This window comes from Miscanthus floridulus, chromosome 3 (genome assembly GCF_019320115.1).
Source record: "Miscanthus floridulus cultivar M001 chromosome 3, ASM1932011v1, whole genome shotgun sequence".
In the NCBI taxonomy this organism is placed as follows: Eukaryota; Viridiplantae; Streptophyta; class Magnoliopsida; order Poales; family Poaceae; genus Miscanthus; species Miscanthus floridulus.
In genome coordinates, this window is record NC_089582.1 from 28,056,886 (window position 1) to 28,074,784 (window position 17,899).

The 17,899-nt window shown below is 42.0% G+C and overlaps 1 protein-coding gene and 1 pseudogene across 1 annotated transcript in view; one reads left to right on the top strand and one right to left on the bottom strand.

The window, feature by feature from the left end:
• LOC136543390 (low molecular mass early light-inducible protein HV60, chloroplastic-like) lies at positions 1-509 on the bottom strand (annotated as a pseudogene).
• A 1,470-nt stretch (positions 510-1,979) lies between these two features.
• LOC136543391 (uncharacterized) overlaps positions 1,980-17,899 on the top strand; it is a 39,936-nt gene continuing 24,016 nt past the window's right edge. The window contains exon 1 of the mRNA XM_066535851.1: positions 1,980-2,124. Coding sequence (XP_066391948.1) covers positions 2,014-2,124 — 111 coding nt within the window. The 5' untranslated portion in view covers positions 1,980-2,013. The remainder of the gene's footprint in view (positions 2,125-17,899) is intronic.

Genomic DNA, 17,899 nt, shown 5'->3' on the forward strand with positions numbered 1-17,899 from the left:
CTAGGCGTTGATGAACGGGGCGCCGGTGAGGTACTCAGTGAAGGCGAGCGTGACGAGGCCGAGCATGGCGAAGCGGCCGTTCCAGAGCTCGGCGTCGGCGCTCCTGGCCTCGGCGCTGTCCCCCTGAGCAGCGGCACCAGCGACAACACGGACAGCACGGCGGCCGTGGCCGCGAACCAGGCCAGCCCGGAGCCGCTGCCGGCCTGCGAGAGGAGGCCCCCGCCGCGGTACGCCTCGACTGCGAGCGCGGACACGAAGCCCACCATGGCGAGCCGGCCGTTGATGCGCTCGGGAGCCGGCCCGCTGAACGCCAGCGCGTCCCGTAGGTTGTGGGTGATTGAGGCGCATGCAGGCGAGAGTAGAGGGCTAGTACTGGTACATGCGCACGAACTGGGTGGATGGCGTCGCCATGCATCGACGTGGATGGCCAGGCCACCGCGCGCGCAGCTTGGCAAGGGCGAGGTGGCCGGCTCCCGTCGCCGAAAAGTGGCAGAAGATTCCAAAACCATGCAGGGAGAGCCGGAGACGTGTAGGTCACGACGAGGGTCAAGTGACGACATGCAAATATGCAATGCAGGATAGATGTGTACATGGCCAAGCAGGAGAGAGGCGCTGTGTCAGGGATAACATACTGTAAGCTTAGGCATCGTATGGGCATTGGGCCATATATCTGGTAGTTACCTAAGACCATGAGAACCGGTACCAAAGCAAGGTTGCCTATGTGATGGGTCGCTTCATATCCGACCTCGATCTCGGCTTCAACTCGACCTGTGGATATTCCAAACCCGCGTGGGCATGAGTTTGGACAAAATTCTGTACCCATCACGGGCATGGGTGTTTTAATGGGTTCATCTAATTTTCATGGGCATGGATTTAGGATGGTAAAATCTAGCGGATTTGTGCCCGTTGCCATCTCTATTGGGTTGTCATTGTGTGTTTTGGCGTAGTGTCTAGTAGGCCAAAATTCAGTATATGACGTTTACAGGAGCTGCCAAGTCAGCGCCACGTCAACGTTTATGACGTTTTTATCCTACGACGTGGTATCTATGTACGTGGAAGGGCTTGGATATCTATATGAAATAAATGAATGTCATAGATCTTTGTGAAATAAACAATAACATCATATTTTTTATAGTACTGGGTTTAAGCTATAATACCGGGTTTTATAGTTGAGGAGGTTAAATACTCAACCTTTGATACATTAGGAGGTTATGTAGATTTTTTAATATGCCACGACAATAAGACCACCTTCAAAATTTTCTTAGAGGGTTAATTAGACGGTTTTCAATAATTTATAAGGGGTAAAATACCTGGTTTTATAGGTGAGGTACAATAAACAACATCTTTTAGTTGGGGGCGTTAGGTAGACCTTTTCCCATGCAGTTTCAAACAAGAACACCAAAAAAAACCCCTAACCCACCGAATTGGACTGGTATATGTTGGGTTCACCGTTTACGGGTTACCCACTTTGTACTCAAACCTTGAGCGGGTCTATTGGTGGGCCTGGGGACGTGTGCCTGGGGATGCCGGTGGGCTTGGGTAGCAGGTGGTACTTGGGCGCTGGCTTCGGCAAGAACGAATGTGGGAGTATAGAGGATGGGAAGAGAATGGACGGGAATATGGGATGAGGAGATGGAAAGAGGAAACGGATGGGAATAGAACAAAGAGAGAGACGGGACGAGGAGAAGGAAAGACAGGAGGGGGATAGTGCAAATACTGACTATGTTGGCACCTGGCATCTTTTAGTTGTCGGCAGCTTGTGATGGGAGAATAAATACTAAAGCTGGCCTAAGGAGTCCTGTCGTTGCTAGTCGACCATGAATAAATGCATTGCTATGCATCAACTACCTTGTAAGTAACGAAAGAATATATACGGAGGACCACCTCCATGTGACCGTGTCCCCATGGTGCTGCAAAGCATATAGGAGGAGTACGCGAGAGAGTTTCAGCTAGCATGCAAGACGATTCGACGCTGCCAACTGCCAAGGCTATTTATCGGGCCGGCGGCTGGCGATGAGAGCGGCTCGAGGCCTCCAGCCCTCCGCCAGTCCGGCGAACGGCAACCCGGCCGTATCGTGGCCGTGCACGACCACAGCCGCGCAGTGCAGTGGAGGCAGCATCGATGTAAGTTCAAACTCTGCTGTTGGTAGTACGTACTAGTTACGTTGTACAATACTGACTGCAAACTGATTTGACAAACGAATCGCAGCAGCAACTTCTCTCGGCATTTCTCATGCATTTCTGCATCTCGTCTTGCGCGTCACTGTTCAAACCATGGATGGATCCGCGGTTGTCCACCGTAGGCGGACCTAGCTAGGTGGCACGTTGTGCCATGGACCACCATAGAATATGGATTAATGTTAAAACTATAGTATATGTGTTCTATAATATAATGCATATTGTATTTAGAACACTATTATTTGGCTCATTACATTTAGTTGGACCACCCTTGCATTAAACCCTAGCTACGCCACTGTTGTCCACAGCCGGATCGGAGCTTAGTCTGCTAAATAAGATATAGTGCAGGTAACACAACGAACTACTATATATAATAAGATATTTTGAACATTAGCCACCTATATAGTTTATTAGGGGCATGCATGATCCATAGACGCAGTTCCTAGCTATTAACTTCATTCTAAATTGCAAGTCGTTCTAGCTTTTCGAGTAACAGAAAGGGAGTACTAACCTCCATTTCATAATACTGTACTTTTTAACCTTCTATACCCATTCTAAATTAGTGGTCATTCTCGCTTCCTAGTAGTACATGTTTCTCACTTCCCAACACACATCTGTCTCCATCTCTCTCCTTCGCGTTTCCTATGCACTACATTTTTCACTTCTCCTTAATTTTTGTGACCAGAGCTAAAATGTCATCTATTCTAGGATCGATGGGGAGTAATTTTTAGACCTTGGAGGATACAAACACGAATGCTAAAAGACTAAAAGGTGGGCTAATTTTTAGCCACCTCCCCAAGTAGTTATTAGTCCATTAGCTCTCCAAACCCAGCTAATTGAGGCTAAAAGTGCTACTGATTTCCAACAAGTCATTTCTATCCCCCTCTTCTCTCTCCTCTCCCTCTCTCTGCCCGCCTTTCTCGAGCTCGCCATGCATGGCAGGACTTGTCCTCGGCTACCACCACGATTGTCATCGCCCCTCCATGCCACCTCCCACCCGCTATCGCTACCTGCACCCCCTCCATCTCGTTCTCTTGTGCATCCATGTACATCGATGGGTTTCGCCCGCCTCGGGCTCGATTCTACCGCACCGCCATCGATCTATTGCATTAGCTTCAACCGTTGGCCTAGCGTCATCCCACCATGCATGCCGGCCTCGACCGCCCTCACTCTGGCCTCACTCGGCCGTAACCGCTACCATCCTGTCCTCGACCGCCACCCACGCTGCTCCAAGTCGTCGATGGGTGAGAGGACCGGAGGAGTGGGGTAGGGACGCTAGTTGCCATCTGCGTGAGGAGAGAGCCACATAGAGGAGGGGGTGGGTGAGAAGAGAGAGAAATGTTAGTGGTGTCGGATGAGAGAGAAACGATAAAATAGAAGGATACTTTTGTCCATAGCCAAGAATATATTAGTTAAGATACAAACATCTAATTTTTAGCTGGCTATTTTTTTTATTAGGAGAGCAAACAATTAGCCCTGATATATCAGGTTGGGATCTTAGACAAACATGGTTTGGAGAGTTATATATAGTACCCTCGGGTTGATTGTTAATAGATGACGCTGACATTCTTGTGAAGGTCCGCTCTAGTGCGGTGTGCATTTCATAAAGTACAAGAAAACATGTCGCTGAGCAAAAAAAATGAGACGGACGTACTTCCTTAATATGTACACTTTTACTCTGTATATATATATATATATATATCACACTACTACAGAATGGACCTGTTGTCCCGGGCGGTAACAGCCTTTAGTCCCGGTTACCGCGCCGGGACAACGATCCCGGGACTAAAGGTGGAACCTTCAGTCCCGGGTCATCGAGCCGGAATTAAAGAGGGACCTTTAGTCCCGGTTGGTAACACCAACCGGGACTAAAGGCCCTCCAACCGAGCGAACCTGGCGCACCCTTTAGTCCCGGTTGGGGTTACCAACCGGGACTAATGGTTCACCCTTTAGTCCCGGTTGGTAACCCCAACCGGGACTAAAGGTTCCTTTTTTTTTCTTTTTTTTTGTTTAATTTGTTTTCAGTTCAGTTACACGTATTTGTTTAATATATAATATGTTTTTATGTACGTATTCTACGTTGCTAATATAAATACACGCATGCATATAATTACATCTAATTCTCATCTTGAGCATTATTATATTCGAATAAAGCATGAAACTATATATATTATAGATATATATATATATATGTATATATACAACACTTTCATAATCTTGTTCTCGAAAATAACGATATCAATAAACATTTAATTTACATCATTTATTCCTTAAGATCAAAGTAGAACTCGCCGTTGGGATTTAGCACTTTTTCTAGAAGATATCCTGCTATTGACTCTTGAACTGCTTTCAGATGGTCTTTTTGCATGACCCTTCGTTTCAACCATTCAGTCTTGCATTTGAAATAAAAGGAAAAGTATTAATACACATATATGTATATATATTCATTTAAAAATAAATAAAAATTGATATATACGTACTCTGAGGACATCTTCAGGAGTTCTTCTTATGTGCGCAGTGATAAATTCACAAACGTAGTATCCACACAAGTTATTACCTGGTTCCTGCCGCAAACACCACTGTACGAGAAGAAGATTATTCTCATCATCTCACACGTAAATTGAAGTACGATATAGTAATTAAACACGTGGGGAAGTGTATATAGTACAACTTACTGGTATTTCAACTACATTAAGTGGTGCCTTGCAATCCTTGCGATGTTGCCGAATAAACTCTTTTCAAACCCTGTGCGACCAATAATGTACGATCGTTAATAAATTATGGCAAAGTCTATTCAATAATAGTTGTGCGCGAGAGATCGAAATTACCCCTGGATAATGTCTATCATATCTTGGTATAGTGCCCGTTCTTTTCTCAACGAGTCAAAGATTAGTAACCGACTTGAGTTTAACTCAATGACAATGAGTATCCAGTGAAAACTGCATTGGTTTATACACACACGTACATGCATATAAGTTGTATTGATATTACATAAAATGTGTAGACTACATTATTATTAACACTTACTCAAAGTTGTACGGGAAAAGTATTGTTGTCTTGTCGTGCTGCTTCACGAAGAACTTCATGATATTCGTCTGTGCTTCAGATACCCAGTAGTCCTTGACAATAATATCGGTTTTGAATACGATATAAGGATCAATGAAGCCAACACTGGTGTCTTGTATTCTTTGGAGCTCTGACATCTGGAATCTATATATAAATATAAGTTACATGTGAGGATAATTATATACACGTACGCATGGAAGTGAGTTTATTAAATAAAAGTAAGAATCACTTACAAACAAAAGGAGCTCATGATTGATTTGTCCAGAGCGTCCAAGTGGAATAGTTGATGCAATTCTTCGAAACTAATATGTAAGATGTCATCGCCACGGAAGTAATGATGGTCTCTAAATCTGACAAAGATCCACTGCTCACCCCTGCCACACGCCTGCATGTACCACTTGTTGAGCAAGTACATTTGCGTACCCAATTCATTCAGAGCCGCAGGGTTGTACAGACTTTTGCCATATTTATAAGTCTTCCAGGTATCAACTTCCAGGTTCTGGATTGGAGCTTTGCCCGTCAATTGATCCAAGGTTAAACCAGTATCTTTAAAAAAAGCATTAAGGGCTTGAACCGACACTTCTCCAGAGTTGTCTGGTCGATAGACTTCTATGTTGGAACCATATTCATTAGCAACAACAAGATTTTGCATTGGTTGCTTCTGTTGTCCGAGCTGTGGGACATCCTTCCCTGATGCTCTTTTCCTTTTCTTATCTGCATCATGTGACTTCACGAGGGAGCGGTCATAGTCTGATAGTGGCGAAGGCTTACGAAGTTCAATCATCTTTTTCTTGTGAGCATCGACCTTCTGCCTCAGCACATCTCGTGGTATGTAAAAGTACGGCTTCTCCTTAAGCTTTGCTTGACTCTTGTTTTTGATATCTATAAAAAAATCTTTTACTTTTTTGTCTTCTTCAGCTGCTATTTGCTCATCAGTCTTTTCAGGAAGTATTTCTTGAGAAATAACTCTTTTTCTTGGGGTCTTCTTTGCCGCCGGGACCTTAGACGTCTTTGTAGTGCGTCGCTGTGGAGGGGGTGGGGGCGGTGTTGGAGATCGGCGTGGAGGCGATGAGGCCGGTGTTGGTGGAGACCGGCGTGGAGACGTTGGAGATCGTTGTGGAGGCGGTGGGGCCGGTGTAGGAGTTGGAGATCGTTGTGGAGGCGATGGGGCCGGTGTAGGAGTTGGCGATCGCCGTGGGGATGAAGTCGTCTCGCCCCCCGCGACGCTGTGATGAGATGGGGAATGAATGATTAGGCTAGGCTGGGGAGAGACCCTGCTATAAAAACAATTTGTGTGTCAATTATTTTTGAAGCCAATAGAAAATTAATGGAAAATAATATTTCATTCACTTTCATTCGTACCTAGGGTGAGGTAGGGGAAGCGGTGGCGCCCCAGGAATGATGATGAAGCGTTTGCGCCATTGAATAAATGTCTTCTCTGTTTCTCCTAGTGTCTTCTCACCATCACCGCCTTCAATGTCAAGAGGAACATTGCTGTAACCTTTGAGCACTCTATCGACCGAGACGCTAGCATATCCAGGTTGAATAACTGACCCATGGATTCTTGGTGTCTTCGTTCGGTCTATTGGAGATACAACCCCGACAGCCACCATGATTGATGCATTACCATCTGGAATGTGCAGCTCACATTTTGTTAGAGGCTCGGTAATGTCATCAACAGGGAAGCGCAACCCAGCGTCGTCTTGAATAACTGGCAGCTCCGTAGAAGCACAACTGCTTTTCATCTGACCAACGGGGCTAATGGTGACTCCCGACGTTGATTGCGATTGCATTTGACTCATTGCTAGCTGCACTTGCCTCTTGATCTCCTCCTGCATTCTTGCCTCAAGAGATTTTTCTCGTTCACGTGATTCGAGCAATGCTTGTCGTGACTCATCAACAAATTGCTCCAATGCACGAATTCATTCTGCCTCCTCATCCTTCTTTCTTTGGCGGCTTCTGTAGGTATCCTTGTCTGCTGGGAATGCGTGTAGCCACGGAACCGCCCCATAGCCTCTTGTTCGACCACCGTGTTCGGGATTCTCTAGGGCATATGTCAATTCATCCTTCTCTCTGTTGGGCTTGAAAACACCACTATCAGCTTCTTCCCTAGCACGAGCTAGTCTCTGTGTTGCTCTCTCAATTTTTTGGCCGAAAATTAGCTTGCCAGTGTCTGGGTCTAGGCTTCCCCCATGAGCGTAGAACCAATTCTTCGCGCGTTGAGGTCAGTTCTTTTCTATTGTTTCAGGTATGATTCCCTTGGCAGTAATCTCTGCTTCTAGGTTCTGCCACTTGGGAATAGCACTCCTATAACCACCTGATCCCATGCGATGATGGTATTGCTTCTGTCGGGCATTCTGCCGATTCCTCATCACACGTTCCTCACTGTCTTGAGATGTCTTGTATTCTACGAAGGCATCCCAATGGGACTCCAACTTGACAAACGCCTTAGCATTGAAATTCGGCGTAGCATTCTTCAAGATAAACTTTTTATACAATGTCTTCTTCCAACTCTGGAACAATGTTGCCATCTTCTTCATTGTCCATTCCCTCACTAGCTCCTTCAAAGCATCATCTGCTTGTAATGTGAAATGCTGAGTGATATCTCTCCAAGCTAGGTTCTTATCACGATCAGATACAAAACTAACATTAGGAGCGGATATCTTCTGCTTCCATTCACGAGCACTAACTGGGATCCTATCCCTTACAATGAACCCACATTGATTGACATATGTCTGAGCATGTGGTCCCAATGGTTTGCCGGTGTCGGTGTCGAATTCTGATATTATAAAACGGCCCTCTAATGGCTTTTTTGGCCCTCGGACTTTCCTACTTTTGTCGGTGGTTGATGTAGATCCAGAGACCGGCTACATGAGTAGAAACACAACGATTAACAACAAATATACGTACGCATGCATCTATAAGAGATGATAGATAATCGAATATACCTCGCCAGTATTTTCTTGCGCGACAATTTGTTGATCTTCAACCACCGGCATATTCAGGATATCCTCATAATCAGCAAAGTACTGACTCGTGTCATCTACATCCACATTGGTGCCGGCGTTGATAATATCCGCCATTATGTCATCACTCAAGTTATCATCCGGAGCAGCCATTTGTATCTTCAAGATAACACATAGATAGAATTATTATGGTACATAACATAAGTACATGTGATAACACATATAGAATTACTAAATCCAATTAAATATAATAACACATAATATTTCATAAGGATAAACAATAATAAGGTATAGGCTTTGGAATCGAATCAAAAACACTTTCGATCCAAAAACATGGAAATAAGTACATGTATATATACACATAGAATGATACAATATATTTTCTCTCTCTCTCAACACATAGAAATAAGTGCATATGTCTATATCTCTAGATATGCATGTGATAACACATAGAATGTCTCTCTAGATACAATTTTCTCTCTCTCTCAACACATGAAAATAAGTACATGTATATATACATATAGAAATAATTAATTAAGTACCATATGTATACATATAGAATCTCTCTCTAGATATATATATATATAGAGAGATAGAATATATAATTACTAAATCCAATTAAATAAATCTAACATGAAATTAGATAAACTAGTAATAGATAATACATTTTAATCTAACATATATCAAAAACTATAATAAAAAACTATCTAAAAAAACTATCTAAATAAGTACTAATTAAAATTTAATACATTTTAATCTAACATATATCAAATACTATAATAAAAAACTATCTAAAAAAACTATCTAAATAAAGTACTAATTAAATTTTAATACATTTAAATCTAACATATATCAAAAACTACTAATTAAATCTAACATTTTAATCTAATATTGGCCGGCCGAGAGCAAGCTAGCTCTAGCAGGCTGGGGATCGGATCGAGGCGGATGGCGCGGGCCGGCAGGGCGTGCTGGCCGGCCACGCGCGGGGCCGAGCTGAGCACCTCGATCGCGCGAGGACGACGTACGGCGGAGACGGCGGGGCTCGACGACGAGGCCGCCGGGCGCGCGGGAAGCGGTCGACGGAGGGGGCTCGGGTGCGGGCAGAGACGGGATGCGGCCGGGCGGATGGCGCGGCCGGGCGGGGGTAGAAGACGACGGCGGCGCGGCAGAGACGAGCTCGATGTACGGCCGGGCGGGGCTGGGGCGACGGAGGCGAGATCGAAGATGGCGGTGGCGGCGGCGATGATCGACGTGTAGATCGAAAGGTAGAAGATGAAACCGTTCGATATATATAGGCCGGGACCCTTTAGTCCCGGCTAGTAACACCAACCGGGACTAAAAACCCTTTAGTCCCGGCTGGTATTACCAGCCGGGACTAAAGGCCCAACCCTTTAGTCCCGGCTCGCCTTACAAGCCGGGACTAAAGGGTTTTTAGTCCCGGTTGGTGTTACTAGCCGGGACTAAAAGTATTTTGGGCGGGCACCGAAATTGCCGCTCACCCTTTAGTCCCGGTTCTTGGTCTGGGCCGGGACTGAAGGCCTGAAAATTTTGGCAACCCGCCAGCGTAATTGGAAAGACCTGGGATTTTGATTTTGTTTAATACTAGGTTAATCAATTAATTCCATAGCAACTTCAATACTTTGCAATATTTATTTTAAAAAATTCTATTGATTAACTAATTATTTATTGTAAATAGGAAAATTTTGTAACCTATAGTTTTTAATTTCTTTTATGAATATAGAATATAAATGTTACTAATACTAAGTATTTTGTTAATGCAAAAATATATTTGTAACTTAAAATTAATAAAACTAATATTATTCGATAGGAAATTTATTATCACATTATTGTAACGTCAATGTTTCAATTTTTTCTCGGTTTTTGACCAAAATTGACAGGAAATTTTTGTTAAACCTATAAAAATAAAGAAAATATAGTATTTTTTGTTGTACAACTTTTTCAAATGAAAAAATGGCCTATATAAGGGTTGTTGTTTTTTCAATTCGACCAAAATTAACAAACTTGGTATTCAAAACTTTTCAATTCGAAGTCATTTAGAGTCCATAATACTAGGGTCAAAGTGTTGTTTTTTCATTTGACCAAATTTGACTTGGTCAAACTTGCTCAAATGAGACACTAAATGACCTCAGATGAAAAAAACTCTGAATACCAAGTTTGATCATCTCAGCAAGATCTACAATTGTTACATAGCTCATTTTCCCATTTGAGAAATTTTTATTAAACACTAGTCACAATTTTCCTTATCTCTTATGGACTTTCTAAAACTATGTCACACACTTGTGAAAATTGAACTACATTTTGTTCAAGCTTTCTCAAATGAAAAAATGGTCTATATAAGGATTGTAGATATTGATGATATGAACAAACTTGGTATTCAAAACTTTTCAATTTTAGACAATCTAGGGTTCCGAAAACTAGTTTGTAGGCGTCGAAATTTAAAAATCACAAATTTGAACCGTCCAAACTTTCTCAAATGGAAAGTTGACCAAAACAACAATTGTAGATCTTTTTGAGTTTAACAAACTTGGTATTCAAAACTTTTCAATTCGAAGTCATTTAGAGTCCATAATACTAGGGTCAAAGTGTTGTTTTTTCATTTGACCAAATTTGACTTGGTCAAACTTGCTCAAATGAGACACTAAATGACCTCAGATGAAAAAACTCTGAATACCAAGTTTGATCATCTCAGCAAGATATACAATTGTTACATAGATCATTTTCCCATTTGAGAAATTTTTATCAAACACTAGTTACAATTTTCCTTATCTCTTATAGACTTTCTAAAACTATATCACACACTTGTGAAAATTGAACTACATTTTGTTCAAGCTTTCTCAAATGAAAAAATGGTCTATATAAGGATTGCAGATATTGATGATATGAACAAACTTGGTATTCAAAACTTTTCAATTTTAGACAATCTAGGGTTCCGAAAACTAGTTTGTAGGCGTCGAAATTTAAAAATCACAAATTTGAACCGTCCAAACTTTCTCAAATGGAAAGTTGATCAAAACAACAATTGTAGATCTTTTTGAGTTTAACAAACTTGGTATTCAAAACTTTTCAATTCGAAGTCATTTAGAGTCCATAATACTAGGGTCAAAGTGTTGTTTTTTCATTTGACCAAATTTGACTTGGTCAAACTTGCTCAAATGAGACACTAAATGACCTCAGATGAAAAAACTCTGAATACCAAGTTTGATCATCTCAGCAAGATCTACAATTGTTACATAGCTCATTTTCCCATTTGAGAAATTTTTATCAAACACTAGTCACAATTTTCCTTATCTCTTATAGACTTTCTAAAACTATGTCACACACTTGTGAAAATTGAACTACATTTTGTTCAAGCTTTCTCAAATGAAAAAATGGTCTATATAAGGATTGTAGATATTGATGATATGAACAAACTTGGTATTCAAAACTTTTCAATTTTAGACAATCTAGGGTTCCGAAAACATATTACATAATATCCGTCTCTAAAACATAATATATTAAACATGCATCGTTGTATCATGCGGGCACAACAGTGAATTTCTTCTTGGCGTATGACCCTTGGTTATGATCTTGTCGTAACCATGGAGTGTCTTCATCATTTAACATGATGCTTGGATCTTTCTTCACTATGAAGGGTGGAATTCGGACATTTCTTTCGTAATCTTCTAACATGTCTGACTTGTCTTCAATTCCTACTATATTTATTTTCCCAGAAAGAATTATGTGGCGCTTTGGCTCATTGATCATTGAGTTGATGTCTTCGTTTTTTCCTCTCTTTGATTTTGTAGACATGTCTTTCACATAGAACACCTGACTCACATCGGCAGCAAGGACGAATGGTTCCTCTTTGTATCCAATATTGTTGAGGTCCACTGTTGTCATTCCATACTCTTTGTCGACTGTTACCCCTCCTCCGGTCAGCTTCACCCATTGGCACCGGAACAAAGGGACTTTAAAATTAGGTGCGTAGTCTAGTTCCCATATCTCTTCTATGCGGCCATAATATGTTTGTATATTCCCATTTGGATCTGTGCCATCTATGCGAACACCACTATTTTGATTGGTGCTCCTTTTATCTTGGACAACTGTGTAAAATGTATTCCCATTTATCTCGTACCCTTGGTACGTGAGGATATGCCACGATGGCTGCCTAGCCAACAAATACAGTTGCTCATCAATATTGTCATCGCCTTGACATTCTTTTCGCAACCAACCACTGAAACTTTTCATGTGCTGACGCCTAATCCAAGCTTCAGTCTTCCCTGGAAACTTGGATCGTAAGAACTCCTTATGTATCTCGATGTACGGATGCACCAATGACGAGTTCTGAAGAACTGTGTAGTGTGCTTTATTGAAATAATCGTCTTCCATGCCAATATATGTTTTCTTCCCTAAAGTTCCTTTACCACTGAGTCTCCCCTCATGTCGTGATTCGGGAACGCCAATCGGAGCAATGTCAGGAATAAAGTCAACACAGAACTCAATGACCTCCTCTGTTCCATAGCCCTGGGCGATGCTTCCTTCAGGCTTAGAATGGACTTTCACATATTTCTTCAAGACTCCCATAAACCTCTCGAAGGGGAACATGTTATGTAAGAACACAGGTCCAAGAATACTAATCTCCTTCACCAAATGAACTAGGATGTGTGTCATGATATTAAAGAAGGATGGAGGGAACACCAACTCAAAGCTGACAAGACATTGAACCACATCGTTCTGTAGAGTAGCTAGTTCCACTGGATTGATTGCCTTCTGAGAAATTGCATTGAGAAATGCACATAGCTTCACGGTGGCTAGACGTACATGTGGAGGTAGAATTCCTCTTAAAGCAACTAGAAGCAATTGCGTCATAAGCACGTGGCAGTCGTGGGACTTTAAGTTTAGGAATTTTTTATCTGGCACATTTATTATACCCTTTATATTGGAGGAGAATCCCGATGGGACCTTGATGCTGCTTAGACATTCGAACATGCTGTCCCTCTCTTCTTTGCTAAGCGTGTAGCTAGCAGGACTTAAGTAATGACGTCCATCACCTGTCTTCTCTGGATGAAGGTTGTCTCGTTCTTTCATGCACTGCAAGTCCTGGCGTGCTTCAAGTGAATCCTTTGGCTTCCCATACACACCCATGAATCCTAACAGGTTCACACAAAGATTCTTTGTCAGGTGCATCACGTCGATTGCGTTGCGGACCTCTAGGACTTGCCAATAGGGTAGCTCCCAAAAGATGGACTTCTTCTTCCACATGGGTGCATGTCCATTAGCATCTTTGGGAACAGATTCACTGCCTTGTCCCTTTCCAAATACTACTTTCACATCCTTGACCATTGCGAGTACATCTTCCCCGGTTCGGTTATGAGGCTTCTTCCGGTGGTCTGGCTTACCTTTAAAATGCTTCCCTTTCTTTCTTACTTGGTGGTTCAAAGGAAGGAATCGACGATGGCCAAGGTACACGACCTTTCGACATCTTTTCAAATATATACTGTCAAGGTCATCAAAACAATGTGTGCATGCATTATATCATTTGTTTGTCTGACCTGAAAGATTTCTTAAAGCAGGCCAATCATTGATGGTTACGAACAACATTGCTCGTAGGTCAAAGTGTTCTTGTTTGTACTCATCCTAGACACGTACACCTGGTTTGTTCCATAAAACTAGAAGTTCTTCAACTAATGGCTTCAGATATACATCAATATCGTTGCCAGGTTGCCTCGGACCTTGGATGAGGATCGGCATCATAATGAACTTCCGCTTCATGCATAACCATGGAGGAAGGTTGTAGATACATAGAGTAACTGGCCAAGTGCTATGACTAGTGCTCTGCTGTCCAAAAGGATTCATACCATCTGTACTTAAGGCGAACCTTAAGTTTCTAACCTCATTTGCAAACTCTGAAAATTCTCTATCTATCGCTCTCCACTGGGACCCATCAGCTGGGTGTCTCAGCATATTGTCTACCTTACGGTCTTCTTTATACCACCGCAACAACTTTGCGTGGTCTTTATTTCTGAACAAACGTTTTAAGCGTGGTATTATAGGAGCATACCACATAACCTTGGCAGGGATTTTCTTTCTAGGACGTTGTTCACCCTCGACGTCACCAGGATCATCGCGCCTGATCTTATACCGCGATGCTTTACATACCGGGCATTCATCCAAATTCTCGTATTCATTGCCATGGTAGAGGATACAGTCATTAGGACATGCATGTATCTTCTGGATTTTTAATCCCAAAGGGCAGACAACCTTTTTTGCTTCGTACGTAGTGGTGGGCAATTCATTTGGCTTCGGAAGCATCTTCTTTATGAGGTTTAATAAATTCCCAAATGCCTTATCGGATACATCATTCTTTGCCTTCCACTGTAGCAATTCCAGTGTTGTACCCAGCTTTTTTGTCCCTCTTCGGTCGTCGGGTATAGCAACTTCCTATGATCCTCAAGCATGCGCTCCAACTTAACTTTCTCTTTTTCACTTTCCCATTCTTGTTGTGCATCACGAATGGCATCGCCAAGAGCATCACCGAGATCATCTTCTACCGCTACCTCTTCTTCATCTCCCCCCATTGTAGTATCATCAAAGGCACCATACTGAGCAATAATGTCATCAATGTCTAAATCTTCTCCTTCACCTTCTTCCATCATGACCCCGCTTTCTCCATGCTTAGTCCAACATATATAGTTTGACATGAAACCTGACTTAAGCAAATGTGAATGAAGACTCATTGAGCTTGAATATTCCTTTAAATTCTTACATAGGGCACATGGACAGCATATGAAACCATCCCGCTTATTTGCCTCGGCCACACCTAAGAAATAGTGCAAGCCCTCTATAAAGTCTTGGGAGCGGCGATCGGCATTGTACATCCAATGGCGTGACATAATCTGTATTACACGACAAATTATGAAAACCTTGAACATAATTAAGTATTTTATTACACAACATAAATGACACACACACGGTTGATTAATTAACTAAGCCTGGCTACAACGTAAGCAATCCCAACTATCACTAAACAAACTAAAACTACAATGCACTTCAGTAACATAATTATTTTGTGATCGTACGCAACTAAAACAGACAAATCATTCTTCTGTTGAATATCAATAAGCTTCTTCTGCTGGCTCACTGCCTCATCAGCAGCATCCGCTACCTCAAGCGCACCCAAATTCTGCACGTATGTAGCATAATCTTCCTCCCAGTACCAACCATCGCATCCATTGCCCTCCCACTGAAATTAAAGCCAAAAAATATTTAGTCAAAAATATTCAAGAAAAGCAGGTCAATTAGCCATAATTATAAAATGCGTAAGAAACTCACATCGCGATCCGGGCACTTGTAGAAAACACGACCCTTGTTGGGTCCCTGTCTCTTGACTCGGTACTCCATCACAATCTTCTGCTTACACTTGCCGCAGATAATGAGAGGGAGTTCTGGCCTCAGTCGTTTCGCAACCGAACGAGAGGCCGAGGATCCAGTAACAGTTGTCATCTACTTTCTATACTTATTTTTGCAAACTAGTGTAAATTTCATATTTTCAAATATCCATCAAATTATAGCTCAAAAACATGTTTCAATAAATAACCATCCGTACTAGTTGACCTTGCTTACGTGATCATCTCGGCGAGCATTTCTCCACCGGACGGCACCGTACTTGGCCAAGGAAGAGCTCCGATTCTACGAGAAAGGGAACACGGTCTTCCACGACCGTTGCCGCTCTCCCTCGTAGAATCAAAGCTCCTCCTTGACGTCCGTTACCGCTCGGCAGAGAACATGCTCGCCGAGATGAACACGGTCCGCAAGTTCAACTAGTACGGATTTTCTACAATTTTCTAACAATTTTCTAAGTTTTTCATTTCATGGAAAAATTAATTCTAAGATCACGTAAGCCACCGGGGACGAGAATGGCGCGTGCTCCAGCGAGGACGAGCGAGGCGTGATTTTGATGAACTAATTTAACTTTTGTTTATCCAAACATATATGCAAATCATCATGTGATTTTGAGCTAAAAATGACATATAAAATCATAATAAAGTCCAACATATAAAGTTACACATGCATCTACATTGCAAAATGAGATAAGCTACTGATAAAACATAAGAGGATTAAGTTTGTTACCTCCAAAATCGAAGAGCAACACCAATGGAGGGGGAGAGTGCAAGAACAACAGCAAGCTGAAGAACAGAGACAGTGAGTTTGAATAATGGAATGGTTCGGGCTCGGGGAGGAAGAATTGAGCAGAATTATAGGCCGGGATAATTAGTCCCGGTTAGGGGTCCAAACTGGGACTAAATATTAATCTTTATTCCTGGGGAATAACCCAAACCGGGATTAAAAGCTTTAGTCCCGGCTGGTATTACCAACCGGGACTAAAGGACCTTTAGTCCCGGTTGGTAATACCAGCCGGGACTAAAGATCCTTGCCCCGTGGACGACCGTTGGGCAGGGACCTTTAGTCTCGGTTGGTATTACCAACCGGGACTAAAGGGTCCTTTAGTCCCGGGGGCAAAAAATGCCGAGGCTAATGCTAAATTGGGACATCGTTCTAAAGTCTGTTCTCTAGTAGTGTCAAGTGCATGCGCATTAACTCAATGATTTACTTCCAAAAGTCTCATGCTGCAGCAGCAGTAGTACGTTGTACGTGATAGTCGTCGAGCAAATAAAACAAGAGCGTGAATATAGAGAGTTGTGGCAGCGACAAACGTTTTAGGTTTTTCAGTAGAATCATTGCCAAACTTCACAAGAGAGAAAGATTCTAGGGAAAAATTAGTTAGAACCGATTCTCGTTTTTGTGCTAGTTCAGACAGAAACATCCAAAACCTAATTTATCTTGATACTCGTTCTAGTTTAAAGAATCCAGCAAGCTAGCTAGTCGATCTGATTCAATATGTAGTGATTCTGATTATCGAAGAAACATTTATAAAGGCAACCTAAATCTAAAATATTTCTACAAGAATCTAGAAACTATCAAAGGCGCCCTAGACATGGAAGCGATGTGAAGAACCGTAAAAGTACTACTTCATTAATAAATTTATATGTTGTATAAGATAAAATAAATTGTAGAAAACATCTCCTAAATGCTAATTCAGATGAAAAGAAGACTAATCTCGTGTGTACGAGTAAAGAACAAAAGTATGTTTTTTCTCTTTCTTAGAAGAAAAAAGGGTTTCTTTTCTTTTTTAAGTGACACTAATTAAATTGAGGACCTCTTTTTCTAATAACCTACATGAAAACACAAAAGTAACTTGGTAAATAAAACATATGGGAACGCGTGCATGATGACACAGTCGCCAGATTACAACGTTTAAACAACTATATGTGGAACTAATCTATCCGTAATATTGCTTTTTCTAATATGTAATAAGATGCATATGCTCACATGCATACACGCATACTCACTTTTATTGGAGTTATCACATGCGTCTCGCTATTGACAGGAGCCTACTACTAAAAAGATGGAGGTATAATTAAGCTGGCCCATCCACTACGTAGAAAAAGGTTTTTAGGGGCGGCGGGTAACCCTCTATAGGGACGGTTTTGCTAGCCGGTGCCCCTATGAAAAAGTGGCTACAAATCACTGATTCGTAGGGGCGGTTTCTAGACCGCCTCTACAAATCGATTTGTAGGGACGGCTGGATATTGAGCCGTCCCTACAAATCAATTTCTAGAAATCATGAA